General features: G+C 39.2%; 1 protein-coding gene across 3 annotated transcripts in view; it reads right to left on the reverse strand.

The window, feature by feature from the left end:
- PAPSS2 (3'-phosphoadenosine 5'-phosphosulfate synthase 2) overlaps window positions 1–14,400 on the reverse strand; it is a 79,670-nt gene that overhangs the window by 43,939 nt on the left and 21,331 nt on the right. The window contains exon 1 of one of the 3 annotated variants that reach the window (XM_079900369.1): window positions 7,713–10,878. The exons of 1 other annotated variant lie outside the window; for it this stretch is intronic. In XM_079900369.1, coding sequence (XP_079756495.1) covers window positions 7,713–7,820 — 108 coding nt within the window. In that variant the 5' untranslated portion in view covers window positions 7,821–10,878. Of the gene's footprint in view, window positions 1–7,712; window positions 10,879–14,400 lie in introns of those variants that run through there. One more of the 3 variants, XM_079900371.1, reaches the window with a different exon arrangement.

The raw sequence follows: 14,400 nt of genomic DNA on the forward strand, positions 1-14,400 counted from the left end.
TCAATTAAGAGAACTCAGGAAAAGGAAATAAGATCAGAAGGCAGTCTTCCATTTGATCATTAAGCACGGACTCAGAAACAAAGACCTACTTATAGCACAGGGAAGTATACTCACCTATATGGGAAAAGAATCTGAAAAAGATTTTATATATATATATATATATATATATATATATATATATATATATATATACACATATCACTTTGCTGTACCCCGAAACTAACACAACATTGTAAATCAACTATACTTCAATTTAAAAAAAAAAAAAGAGTGGACCCAGAGAAGGCTTCTGCCTCTGTAAAGAAGCACAAAGCAAAGGGCAATTGTGAAAGAACCAGATTAATGCCTTTCTCAAGACTCACTGTCATTATTAGGAGTAAAGGACTCTAATCCATTGCAATATGACTTCTATGCCCCGCAGTAGGTTCACACAGATTAAATTACTGCATGTAAATTGTTTAAAACAGCGCCTAATCAGTAGTCACCATAACGATCGGCACTGACAAGATCTTCAGTGTTCATCTGACTTGATCTCTTTCCGCTGCATACTCTACTTAGTGAGTCTGCCTGGGCACAGCTACAGACTCAGCCTCCCCAACTACTCTCCCCAGACATCGCTGCTTGTACTGCATTGACCCAAGTGCAACCAATGCACGGGCTGAATCAGTGAGGTTCTCTTAAGAATTTAAGCTATACAAAACACCCAGTCAGTTACATACTCAGTCCTTAGATTGGAGATTCATGTAGAACCTGTACTAGAGTTGCCAAATCAAGGCACTGGGAGCAGAAACTGAGAGGCCACGAATCCGTAAAACAATGTCTCCCTTCCATTTTATCCCACTGACCACTCTTTTCTGGAAAACTCCCTCTTTCCTTAGCTTCCAAGATATTATTCTATCCCTGTGCCTTTCTGCCTTCTCACGTCTCCTCCAGAGGCTCCTTCACACACGCCTCCTCCGCATCCCTTAGATATCAGGGTTCTTCTCCAGCGCCCTTCCACTCTTCCCCTACACATCCCTTAGTGACTCTCACCTGTTCCCAAGGCTTTGTCTACTATTAATATGTATGGAGTGCAAAATCTCTATCTTCAAATATCAATATCTATCTATCTATATATATATTTATTTATTTTTTGCGGTACGCGGGCCTCTCACTGCTGTGGCCTCTCCCGTTGCGGAGCACTGGCTCCGGACGCGCAGGCTCAGCGGCCATGGCTCACGGGTCCAGCCGCTCCGTGGCATGTGGGATCTTCCCGGACCGGGGCACGAACCCGTGTCCCCTGCATCAGCAGGTGGACTCTCAACCACTGCGCCACCAGGGAAGCCCCAGATATCAATATTTAAATGCCTAGCAGGTATAGTCACCCAGAGCCACTGAAACTCAGCATCGACAAGAAGTCATTTTCTTGTCATCACCCCTTACTCCTTTTCCCATATTCCTCATCATTTGTAATGGCCCACAAATCTATCTATTATTTAAGCTAGGAGACATCCTACTGCACCCTCCCTCATTAAAAAAAAAAATCAATCTATCACTGAGTCCTGTCAATTTTAGCTAAGAGATACCTCTCGAATCATCTCACTGTTGTTAGCTAATCACTCACGAGAACCTCCCTGACAGCCTTCAAACTGGACTCCTCATCTCTCTCAAGCTATTCTCTCCTTTGCCACCAGAGTAAAATTCTCTTGCTTAAAATCCTTTGGCTTCTATGGTAAAGTCCAGAGACGTCAATTTGGTGCCATGACCTCCTTTTCCAGCTTTATCTACTGCCCTTCGTGGCCTTGAACCCCATGCACCAGTCCAGAACAAGCCCCCACCACGCCGTTCTTCTGTGCTTTCACCCACATTTTCCTTGCTTGGAGTGCCCTTCTCTCGATTTGTCTCTTACTCACTCACGAAGGTGTGGCGTAAACATTGCTGTGAGCCTTTGGCTAATTTCCCCACCCACAGACAGACTTAGCTTCTTCCTCTGACCCCACAGTATCCTGTTTCTACTGATAGTTCATTTCCCAAACTTACTTAAGACTCTGATGTAAGACTCTGAGAGGGTATTTGTTAAAAACACAGATTCCCAGGACTCTCCCCAAGAGATTCTGATTCATTTGGTCTGGGGTAGGGCCCAGGAACCTGTAGTTGTTTCGAAAGTGCCTCAGGTGACTTTAATGCTCAGGCAAATCTAGGAGACACTAACGATACTAGAGAACTTATGTTAATTATGGTCACAGTAGTCCCCCCTGATTTGCAGGGAATACATTCCAAGACCCCCAGTGAATGCCTGAAACAGCAGATAGTACTGAACCCTACACATACTATGTGTTTTCCTATATTAATTGGCAGGTAGCTTATACTGCATGGACATGCTGGACAAAGGAATGACTCACATCCTAGACGGGACGGAGCGGGACAGTGGAAGATTTTACCATGCTACTCAGAACAGTGCACGGTTTAAAACTCGTAACTTGTTTATTTCTGGAATTTTCCATGTAATATTTTCACACGATGGTTCAACTCGGGAAACTGAAACTGCGGAAAGTGAAACAGCGGATAAGGAGGGACTATTGTATTTACTGACATGTCTGTCCACTTCACCAGATTGGGAACTTGCCAGTCTGCTCTATCCACATTTGTCTTGGAATCCATGTACCTATAATATCATAGGAGTTTAGAATTTACTGAATGAATGTTAAGTATGTTTACTCAAACTAATTTTTCATTCCCAGGATAGTTCACAAAATTTGATTCGTTATTCAAATGTGTATTATGGGCGAAGGTAGAGGGCCAGGGGCTGAGATAGACTTGGAAGAACATGGCTGCGCAGGTGGTAAGATTGGGTGATAAGAATGTCAAACATTTTTTCAAAATCTTGGCTGAGTTACAGATTTGGAGGCAGCCAAACCTGTTAGTATTGTCTGATGAATTTAACAATATGAATAAAACTCACAGTGCAGAAAGACAGACACTCTTCCTCCCACCCTCAACTGGATGTATATTCCCTTAAAGAAGCAGAACGGCATAAAGGTTAACATGGGTTCCACGTCAGAGTGACTGGTAGGGCCTCCTGGTTCTTCTGGTGCCAGCTGCGTGCCCTTGAGCAAATTACTTAACCATTCCATTCCTTCTTTTGTAGAATTGTTTTCATAACATTTTCTGCCTTAGTGAAGTTGTATGAGGATTAAATAAGAAAATGTATATAAAACAGCACAGGGCCTGGCCAGTAGTTAAGCCCTCACTAAATGTTAGCTAAAATGAGACAAATAGTTGTTACTAATGATAATTAAAATAGTTCACTTACTAGTAAAATAATTATAATAATAATTAAGTGGATGATGATACTTCAAATTATGAAGACTGCCCCAGTGCTTCCCTCTGTTCAGTCTTCCCTGAAACATGTAGTGTAGAAAGAAATATGATTTCCCTCAAAACTCCAGGGCATTCTCCTTCACTTTCCAGCTGTGAAACCTCCTCATGCCCTGCTCTTTCGAACTCAGCACAGAGCAAACCATGCATGGCCATCTTATCTAGGTGCAGAATGCGCAGCTGTGTCTATTGACAGAAGCATAGACAAAAACAGTGCCAGGAATCAGTCCCTTACCTGTCACAGAAACCTTAGAGTTTCTAAAGCTGCGCCTGAGCTTCACAAAACACAGCAGACTATGGCTTGTCTCTGCGTGTCTATTTCACAGATGGCAAAACTGAGGTTCAAAACTGTGAGGTTCAAAGTGTTTTACCCAAGGTCATAACAGCTGGTCACTCAGGGTCTCAAATCCAAGTCTTCTTATTCCAAGTCGAGCAATCTTTGGGGATCTTAAAAGCACAGTTTAGAAATAAGACCACAGGGGGCAAATAAGTTGTTGGAAGTTACCATGGCTTCTTGGTAAAGATGTGTTTGGGGCTGGCTGACAAAGCACGAGAATGCATAAATGCTGCCTAGAAGAAGCCTTCCCTACCTCACACCCCAGAGGATACAGTCTGGGCTCTAGAAGATGTGCGTCTTGCTTATCTCATTACATATAGTCCTGACCTCCACTCCTTTCTACTTAGATCTGGCTCCTAGAAATCACCTGGGCCCTTCCCCAGATCCATTCCTGGGCTCCCTCCTCTGCAGGGAGTTTGTTCATTCTAAGACTTAGAAATCACCTTTGCTCCCCTGGTTTGACTCCTTCCCACCTGCCAGCTCTGACACAGTTCAGTGATCAGGCCTCCTCCGTGGCACCTCCTGTGTCTTTTCCTCTCATCGCTCACACTCTCCATTTTCATACTCTACACACAGGTGTCAGTCTGAATCCCTGAAGTTCCCCTCAGAGTTTAAGCTGTCTCTTGCTTCTGGGCCGATGCAATGCCATACTCTTTTTTATTATTTAGTTGTTAAATAAGTAATAGCTACATGACTCACAAACTTTCAATATATACATACAAAAAGGTATACAGAAGAGTCTTGCTTTCACGCCCATCACCCATTTGCCCCATCTCCACCCTCCCTACCTCTGAAAACGTGTAAGCACTTTTATTAGTTTCTTGTATATCCTGTCAGTTTATTTATACAAATAGAAGTAAATTTTAAAACATGTATACACTATTTGTTTAACCCTTCTTTCCACACTATTACACACCTTGCTGTTTCAGATCTATGTTGGCAGATCTTTCCACATCGATGCAGAGAGTTTTCTTATTCATTTTATGCCTGCATATTGTTCCATTGTATGGATATACCATAATTTATTTAACTAGCTCCCTTTTAATAGAAATTTCAAAGGCTTCCAACTTTGTACCACTACAAACAATGCAATAATGAATTACCTTGATTTCTCACTTGTGAATATATGTCTATGAGAGTAATTCTTAGAAGTGAGATTACTAGGTCAATCAGTATGGGCGTTTGTGCTATTGATCCATATAATCAAATCACTCTCTACAGATTATACCAATCTATACTTTCACCAGCAATACATGGGAGTTCCAGGTTCCCAATGGCATTGCCACAGAGTACATTATCAAGACTTTTGGATTTCTTCCAATCTGATAGATGAAAATGGTATTTCAATATGATTTTAGTTTGAATTTCTGTTATTATGAGTGATGTTGTACACCTTTTGTTATGTTTAGGACTGTTTGTATTTTCTTTATTTATTTATTTTTCAAACTCTCATTTGTACCCTTTCCCCATTTTTCTATTGCATTGTTGGTCTTTTTCTCATTGATTTATAGGAACTCTTTATATATTAGGAAATCTTTCCACTGGCTCTTTGTACTTTGACTTTGTGAATGGTGTTATTTACAACTTTGTTTATGGTGTTGCTTGCCATACCTTTTTTTTTTAAATATAGTTAAATTTATCAGTCTTTTCTTTCAATTGGAGCTCCAACTTTTTCTGGTTATACTATTGCTTGGACACAACTGGTAGGATTGAATGTATAATTCAATTGAGTACAACTTCAAGCAAGTGAGATAAATAGACTGTTGTTTCAGTCAGTCTCACAAGGAAGTTTGAATAAATAAGAGTGGTTGGGTTTTTGTTCCTTGCAAATTTCTATAGTTCTTCAGGTTTTTCTTCTGAAGAAGAGAGAGAAGGGACTTCTCTGGTGGTCCAGTGGGTAAGACTCCACACTCCCAATGCAGGGGGTCTGGGTTCGATCTCTGGTCAGGGACTAGATCCTGCATGCTGCAACTAAAGGAGCCTGCATGCCATAACTAAAGGAGCCTGCATGCCACAATGAAGATCCACATGCCACAACTAAGACCCAGCGCAGCCAAATAAATAAATAAATAAATATTTTTTTTTAAAAAAAGAGGAGAGAATATATAGCTTCAATTATAAATAATATACTTAAGGTCCTTACGATCCTGAGATCTGAATTTATGATTATATTAAATTTTCTTGTGTGTTATATCATTATATTTTGCAAAATAGTGAAACTAACAATAACAATAAGAATTTCCATATGCCTAATTTTTACACTGGAAAAATATTACATTAATCAACTTTTTTATTTAGTGCTATTATAAATGAAAGTGTTATAAAGAGTTATAAATTCCTTGGAGAAACAATACAGATCAGTAATTTCTGCTTTATAGTATGGCTCAAGGTTATACCTGACTAGTAGTACACATTCGTTTTCCTCTTGATCAAATTCAATCCTGTCAGGAATAAATGTATTACAGATACATGACTTACTTGATTAGAACATTAGAACAAAAGTGTATGTGAAAGAAGATAGGTAGCAATATGTCCAGTAGGGCAGTTTTAAATAGATAATTAAGAAGACTGCATTAAATTTAGATAAGACTGTTGTTCAATCTCCTGTTCGGTTATCACTTCTTTTCGAAGTGGGAGTAAACTTTCACATATTCAGAATCTGGATCCTTTACATAAATGAGCTAGTCTAGTCAGTAAATTAACTAGTTAAAATCCAAAATAAGATAGCATTAGTCACATTAACTTGTTATATATGTGAGCTTGTGTTCCTACCTAAGTTACACAGGTCATAAATTCATCATATTCTAGATTTCTTTTATTCCTTTGATTAATTTTTTCAAAAAATATTCATTGAGCACTAACTGTATGCCAAAGACTGTGCTAGAAGCTGTGGGTACAATGGTGAAAGACACACACACAAGGCCTGCCTGAGGCCACCTCTGAGCCTAACCATTGGGCAGAAAGTGCTCAGAAAATATTAATTGATTGAAATTGTGCTGAAACCATATTGAAAACTTTTGTTAGAGTTGCCGGATTTAACAAATAAAAATACAGTATGTCCCGTGCCGTATTTGGGCCATAGTTATACTAAAAAATTATTTGTTGTTTATCTAAAATTCAAATTTAACTGGAAATCTTGTATTTTATCTGCCACCTTACTAGGGGTTTACTTCTCCGAAAATAAGTTCTAGCCTTGCCTTTACTACATACATAAGCCATTTGAACACTGAAGATGTTTATCTCTGTGCCTCATTCTTTTTTAATACTCCATTTATGAAATTCTCTCTTTATAAATTATTTTCAATAATTTATAGGAATGGAATGCCCTTCTTCTCTGATGTCAATCAGAGGGGAAAGGACAGCTTAAAAGTCTTCGTTCTAAACTGGTAACTGCTAAAGACAAACACATTATAGGAGAACAGTATGTGTTATCTAAAGAGACTAGAGTTTTACAGCCAGTTCTGAAGTGTCAGACATAATATTTTTCAAAGTTTAGATATTTTTTTCCAGCAAGACCTAATACTCTATCTTAAGAAATACAGCTTTCCCACATTACCTTGAAATAAGTGAGCAGGTTCATTGGCTAGGGGAGTGGCTGAGATGGAATGCAGAATCCTGGCGGGGCAAGGGGGTATGGGGTGGGGCATGAGGATGATTATATGAAGACACTGCGAAGAAGAGAATGCAGTTTCAGAAATGGAGAAAGACTGAATTCGGACATTTTTAAAGAGCTGCACCCGCCCCCTCTAACCACCAATGAGTAAAATTGCCTTTTTTTTTTTACACTGCTGCTCTTCTGGCTAGCACAGCTCACAAATTCCACAGTGGAAAAGAGTGTCTGGAAGAAAAGGATGAAGTTCTACAGAGGGTGGACCGCACATTTAACTTTTATTAAATGCCTTTTAAAAATTTGTAAAACCTACCTATACATATATAAACAATCAACTTTTTCATTTAAAAACAAAACAAAAACAAACAAACAAAACTTCCATCCAGATTTGAAGGCTGTCAAAATTACCCCGTATGTTCTGGAGCAGGAAGCAAAGTGGATGAGCTGCCTTCCTGGGTAGGGATTGTCTGTCCTCTGAGGGGAGGTGCAGGTCTCCTCTGTATTCTCTCCTGTCATCACACCAAAGATCCAGCAAACTTCTGCATTGGTCTAAGATGGTCATGAAGAGACGCAAGAGCAGAACATCTCATTTGCTACTAACGATGGAATTCGAGAGAGGGTGGTCCCGTTTATGCTCCGCCATTTCCATCCAGGAAGAGGCCAAAAACTGGCCTCCTATAAACTTCCTTGTACTGGGTTCCTGACCCCAAGGCTAGAAAATTGGTCTTTCTTTCCAATGTTAATCTGTAGCCTTCACTTGAATGTCTCCCAGGAAGCAACAGGAAGAAAAATGCACTTGTGAAAATTTTCTTAAAAAATAAAGTATGAACTGACATTTCTTTTCCTACAAACAGCCATAGAAGGCTCAATACAGAAAAAAAAAAATCCTCAATATAGAAAAAACAAACAAAAAACCCCAAAACAGTCCTCAGGTTTCTTCACGTATCATGGAACCAAAACAGTTAAAGCCAGAGATATACTAACACAATAGATGTGCTCACTCTCCTCTCAAGAGTCTCTTCAGCTTTTAAATATATTTTTGAAGTGGGGAGCCCAGCTTGAGACCACACACAGCATTTACAGGGATCTGGACACATCAGGTGAACTACTGGAACCACCTGGGCAAGCCCTTACTCTAAGCTCAGTAAACTTGACCTAGGAACAAAGCTTTAGTTTCAGGGGGAGGGATGAGTTCATGTGTGGTCCGGTGACAGAAATTTGTCTCCTGGTCCAGCTCCCATAGGTTCACAACTGAATCATTTAAAATGACAGAAGACAAAAAACAGATCAAAGAACTGCTTCAGTAAAGAAATAGATTGAGGGTGGAGATCACAGGCTCTCAGGTCAGGCGACCTGGGCTCAAGTTTGGCTAGACCACAGTAGCCTGTGTGACTTGAGATAAATGAATTCTAAAGCTGCTCAAAGCCTTAGTTTTCCCATCTGCAAAATGGACAGAATAATAGCACCTACCTCACAGGTTGTTATAAATATTGACAGACACTCAACTGCCTTTCAACAGTAGTCTGGTAAGTAAATCACAGTGTTTCACACAATGGAAATGCTAACAGCAACGAGAATGAACAATATACAATGATGTACAATAATAAGGATGGGTCTTGCAAACACAATGTTGAAAGAAGTTAGACACAAAAGGAGTGCATACTGTATGATTTCATTTATCTAGAGCTCAAAAACAGGCAAAGCAAATAATGTGTAGTGTTCAAAGACAAGGTGGACCTCCTGAGACAGCTGAATGTGCAACTGACATGTCACACCGTGAACTAGACTTGTGATGGGCATAGATGAACCGTTCCTTGAGGACCCACATGGAACATGGCTTACCTTCGCAACTACAACTTGAATGACAAACTGTCTACATTCAATCACATACCCCATGGCTGCTTTCACACAGGCAGACAGAAGGAAACTCCTGCAACAATTATCCAGCTAGTCAAGGCAAAAATCTAGGTCCACAGGGGAAAGACTAGGGGTTTTTTTAACTGGATTAACCCCATGGGCTGGCTTCAGTCTTCATTGATCATGCATTAAGATCACCCCACAACTCTTTATTTTGCTGCGTTTTGTAGACATGTATGGATACAATGTGACTATAAACGGATTCAAAATGGCTGCACAGGCTGCATATCAACTCTTACTTTTTTTGCTTCTATGTAGTATAAGCAAAATGTTTCTAAATAAGTGGAGGAACCTGAAAGTGGCTCTTGGTGAGACTGGTTCCCTGACCATGGCTTTTTTTTAAACACATATTGACATCCTTTTTTTGTTGTTGTTTATATATACTCTTTTCCATTATGGTTTATCACAGGATATTGAATATATCCCATGCTATATGTACAGTAGGACCTTGCTGTTTATCCATCCTATATATAATAGTTCACAGCTGCTAATCCCAAACTCCCAGTCCTTCCCTCCCACACCCCCTCTCCCATGGCAACCACAGGTCTGTTCTCTATGCCTGACCATGTTTTTAAACCTTCATGAATCCACACCAAGACAAAATATTTCCAACCACAATTTTGCAGGATCGTTATGCGGCTACTCTGCACACTAATGCAAATTTACACCACAGAATTCTGTTTGGTTCTTGTCAGGTGATGGCAACAGAGTGGATGTGAGGCGTTATTCCCTCAGACATACACAAGGCCCAGACTGTTGAACTGTTGTGCTTCTGGGCCTAGTTTGCATGTGGGGACTACACAATTAGGAATACTCTACACTACCCTCAGAATCTGTGGAGAAAGCACAAACTGCATCTCAGGGCTTAAAAGCCTCCTTACCCTCTATCCCTATTCCTTGAATGAACAAGAGAGGCTTCCAGATGCTTCGTCTTCACTCTGGGCGCAGTCAACTGGCTCGGCTCTGCCTCTCAACCTCTCAATCTGACTGTGTTTTTCCTCTACACTCCTCCTCCTGACTCACTCAGTCTCCTCCACTTACCTATGCAGAGGAGGCTAAAAGGAGCACCGCAGCCATCCCCACTTATATGCTCTGCATATCTTCTAATAGCGACACTGTCAGCAGTAGCTTCATTTGAGGCAGATGGTTTGACGTTGATGGTGGGACTATTCTTTATCGTTTCATGCTTGTTTTTCTAAATATTTTCTTTCTTTTTCAAACATATTTTTAGATGCCGTGCTTCATAACTTTTCTCTATTACAAATATTCTGCGTGATTATCATATATGCACTTTCCATCTTAAGGACTTAATCTTAAAGCTCCAACTCAAGCTTTTAGAGAATGACTCCCATTGAGTTAAGGTGGTTTTATATAGCCCTGGGAAATCCTCTCAGAGTGTACATTATAAAGATGCCCTGTTTGGATGTTACTTATTAAATCTGCTTCAAAAAACAAAGGTCTTATTGGTTCAACTGGAAAAATCAGCCTCAAGCCTGTGCCAACCTCACAAGCTGTCCCTTTGTTGATTTGTGCCAGCAGGACTCGGGAAGGGGTGCTGCGTGTTATACTTTGCTCTTCAGTAAGACCCATGGGAACAAACTAACTCAGCGAAACGTAAGCAAACACAGATCTTTTATGGACATAAACACAGATCTTTTATGGACAAAGCTTAAGCAAACTCAGATCTTTTATGGACAAAAATTATAACTTTTGCTTACCTGATCCAGGTTCCCAAGATGGGAACCTGGATCAGGTAAGCAAAAGTTATAGTTTTTGTGTTTCCTTTCCCTCCCCACCCACCCCTTGCCTCTACTCTCTCCCTCCCTTCCTTCTTTCCTCTCTCTCTCTCTTTCTCTCTCATATAGGACATTTGTTGAACCTGGATAGAAATGCACACTTGAATTTCTTTGAAATGACATGATACAAATATGATTTTAAAAGTCTGGATGTCATTTACATTTTCCAATATTAGACTTTAATTTTGTTTTATCTGTTATTTACAGAGATTACATGTTTTCTGGCAGCCAGAGTGCCAGATTAAGTCTGAATATACACACACTAAAGACAACAAATATTCATTCAACTTAGATTGGGTGATTAGAATGTTGAGGGTGAGAGTTCAAGACAAATAATTCATTTGGGTGCAGCAATGCAATTGGCTGACGAGTGGTGCCACATGTCATATTATTTATGGTCAGTAATAGTGGAGCCAACTTACCTCACTAGAAAAATCTGGTACTTTGTTGAATGGGAATGAAGTGCTACTCAATTTCTCATCTAAACTAACCAATCTGATTCATTTGAGAGTTCAATCAGTAATGTAAATAAGGCGCTAACCATAAATGAAGTCTGGCCATATCAACATTTCACAAACTGTGTTCTTCAGACTGTCCCTCGAGAGATTATGGTTTTCTGTGGGAATAAAAAAGTGGGCATTGGCCAAATAAGCTTGGAAAACACTAATAGGTTTGCCAACAATATGAACTTGAACTTGTGATATAGTTTAGCTTCCTTTCTAGTAAAATGAGAAAAACAAAACTTATAAGATTTGCTTTACCTTAATTTTTTAAACAGTTCAGCTTCATTTTGCCTTACTGAGTATATAATGTTGTATATGTAACGCTGTATAAACAAATCCTTGAGAAGGATGTCTTTTTGTAATGTGAGAAGTCCCTTATCTTGTTTATTCTATTGCATAAAAAAAATTCTTACTATGTTAAGAATTTTGTTTATTTATATAAAAAAAAGTTATGCCTTGGAAGGAGGGAGTGAGAAGGGGAGGAAAGGAGAAGGAACCTGTTTACAAAAAGTGTTCTGACCCTCTCCATTCTCACCTGACCCCTCACACCTACACCTATTGCATAATTATTCAGGTCTAGTAAAGTGAACAACTTCCATTCCATGAAACCGCACGATCCCATGGGGCTAAAGAATATGTTCCCACTGTGTGAACACCCTCAGTGAAGGTGAAGGGTGTGGGGTTAGGGGTTCATTACTTTGGGAGCTCCCCATTCCACTGGTGTTTGGCACAAATTCAGCTCCAGAGGAGGCAATTCTACCTCTAGGTAATTACTTTGGCTCTCAACGACCAATTTCCATATGCTTAGCCTCGGGGGGTCTTACTTTATTTAGTAAGGGGTAAGCCCTAATATCTGTAGAGATTGCCTTATGATTTAAAGAATACTCTCGTGCTGCTTTTGTCTGTGATCTTCACAATCCAATGAAGTATAAGCCCTGACTTCACCTGAGTGCCCCTTTCTCTATACCATTCTTTGTTAATGGATATGCTGGTCCCTTATGTATCCATTCTGGTAATGGTCTCTCCTTTTGAGTTATGATTTATTTTAACATAAGATACTAAAATGAGGCGTGTTTAATGAACTTCTCTTAGTGGAACCAATTATCTATTATCTTTCGCCTTAAGGCAGAGCTTTGCTGCCCTGTAGTTTAGGCTACTTGGTTATAAAATGCCTTCAAAAGTGCTAGGGTCTGTATGGGTAAATGTCAGAGGTTTCCTTTTCCTGCAAGTCTAATATCCCTTGTATCATTCTCCAGTCTTTTCCCCTTCCTATTCTTTTTTTTAATTGGTCAAATTATCCTTGAAAATAATACAGATTATCTGACCCAGAATCATATCCTTTCTTCAAAAGTCCACTTGTGTTTGCCATTTACCTAGCTATGCGTCAAAATCCTGCATGTTGAAGGGAACCCTCCTACGCTGTTGGTGGGAATGTAAGTTGGTGCAGCCACTGTGGAAAACAATATGGCTCTAAAAATAGAGCTATCATATGATCCAGCAATCCCACTCCTGGGCATATATCTGAACAAAACTATAATTCAAAAAGATACATGCACCCCTATGTTCATAGCGGCACTATTGACAATAGCCAAGACATGAAAACAACCTAAATGCCCATCGCAGATGAAAGGATAAGAAGATGTGGTACATTTTTACAATGGAATATTACTCAGCCATAAAAAAGAATGAAATAGTTACATGGATGTAACTAGAGATTATCATACTAAGTGAAGTAAGTCAGAAAGAGAAAGACAGATACCATATGATATCACTTATAAGTGGAATCTAAAACATGACACACATGAACCTATCTATGAAACAGAAACAGAATCACAGACATACAGAACAGACTGATGGTTGCCAAGGGGGAGGGGGTTGGGGGAAGGATGGAGCGGGAGGTTGAGGTCAGCAGATGTAAGCTTTTATATATAGAATGGAAAAACAACAAGGTCTACTGTATAGTACAGAGAACTATATTTAGTATCCTGTGATAAACCATAATGAAAAAGAATATATATGTATATATATAATATATATATATATAGCTGAATCACTTTGCTGTGCAGCAGTAATTAATACAACATTGTAAATCAACTATATTTCAATTAAAAGAAAAATACTCCATGTTCATTTTCATGACAGTCCCTACTGAAAACCCAAATGTCCATCAACTTGTGAATGGATAAACAAAATGTGACACACAGATACAATGGAATACTATTCAGCCATAAAAACGAATAAAGTAATGATATCTGCTACAACATGCATGAACCTTGAAAACATTATGCAAAGTGAAAGAAGCCAGACACAAAAGACCACCTATTTTATGTTTCCATTTGTAGGAAACATCCAGAAAAGGAAAATCTTTGGAGACAGAAAGTAAACTGTTGGTTTCTTGGGACTCAGGCTAGGAACAGAAGTGACTACAAATGGGCACAAGGGATCTTTTTGGTGTAATGAAAATGTTCTAAAATTAGATTGTGGTGAGGGTTGCACAATTCTATAAATTTACTAGGGATCTTTCCATTGTACATTTAAATTAGATGAATTTTATGATATGTAAATTATACTTCAATAAAGCTGTTTTTAACAATAGTCCTTCACATCTTTACTTGATTTAGCCCATTTCATTCTCTCATTGAGAATCTGTTCAAATTCTTGTAGTGATTCCAAACTATACAATTTTTGTCTATGACCAAGACTACACATAATACTTCATTTTGATTCTAACACTTATCCTAAATGTAAAAAGCATATCCTGTTTGGTAATTTTTTTAGTCTGATGTGACTGTGGTAAGCATAGTTTCAAGAATTTCGAAGCCAGGCCTGAGCTGTATAATGGTCATGAATGCTGAAGCTGAGGCTCTAAGGAATATGTGG

This window comes from Stenella coeruleoalba (genome assembly GCF_951394435.1).
Source record: "Stenella coeruleoalba genome assembly, chromosome: 16".
Classification (NCBI taxonomy): domain Eukaryota; kingdom Metazoa; phylum Chordata; class Mammalia; order Artiodactyla; family Delphinidae; genus Stenella; species Stenella coeruleoalba.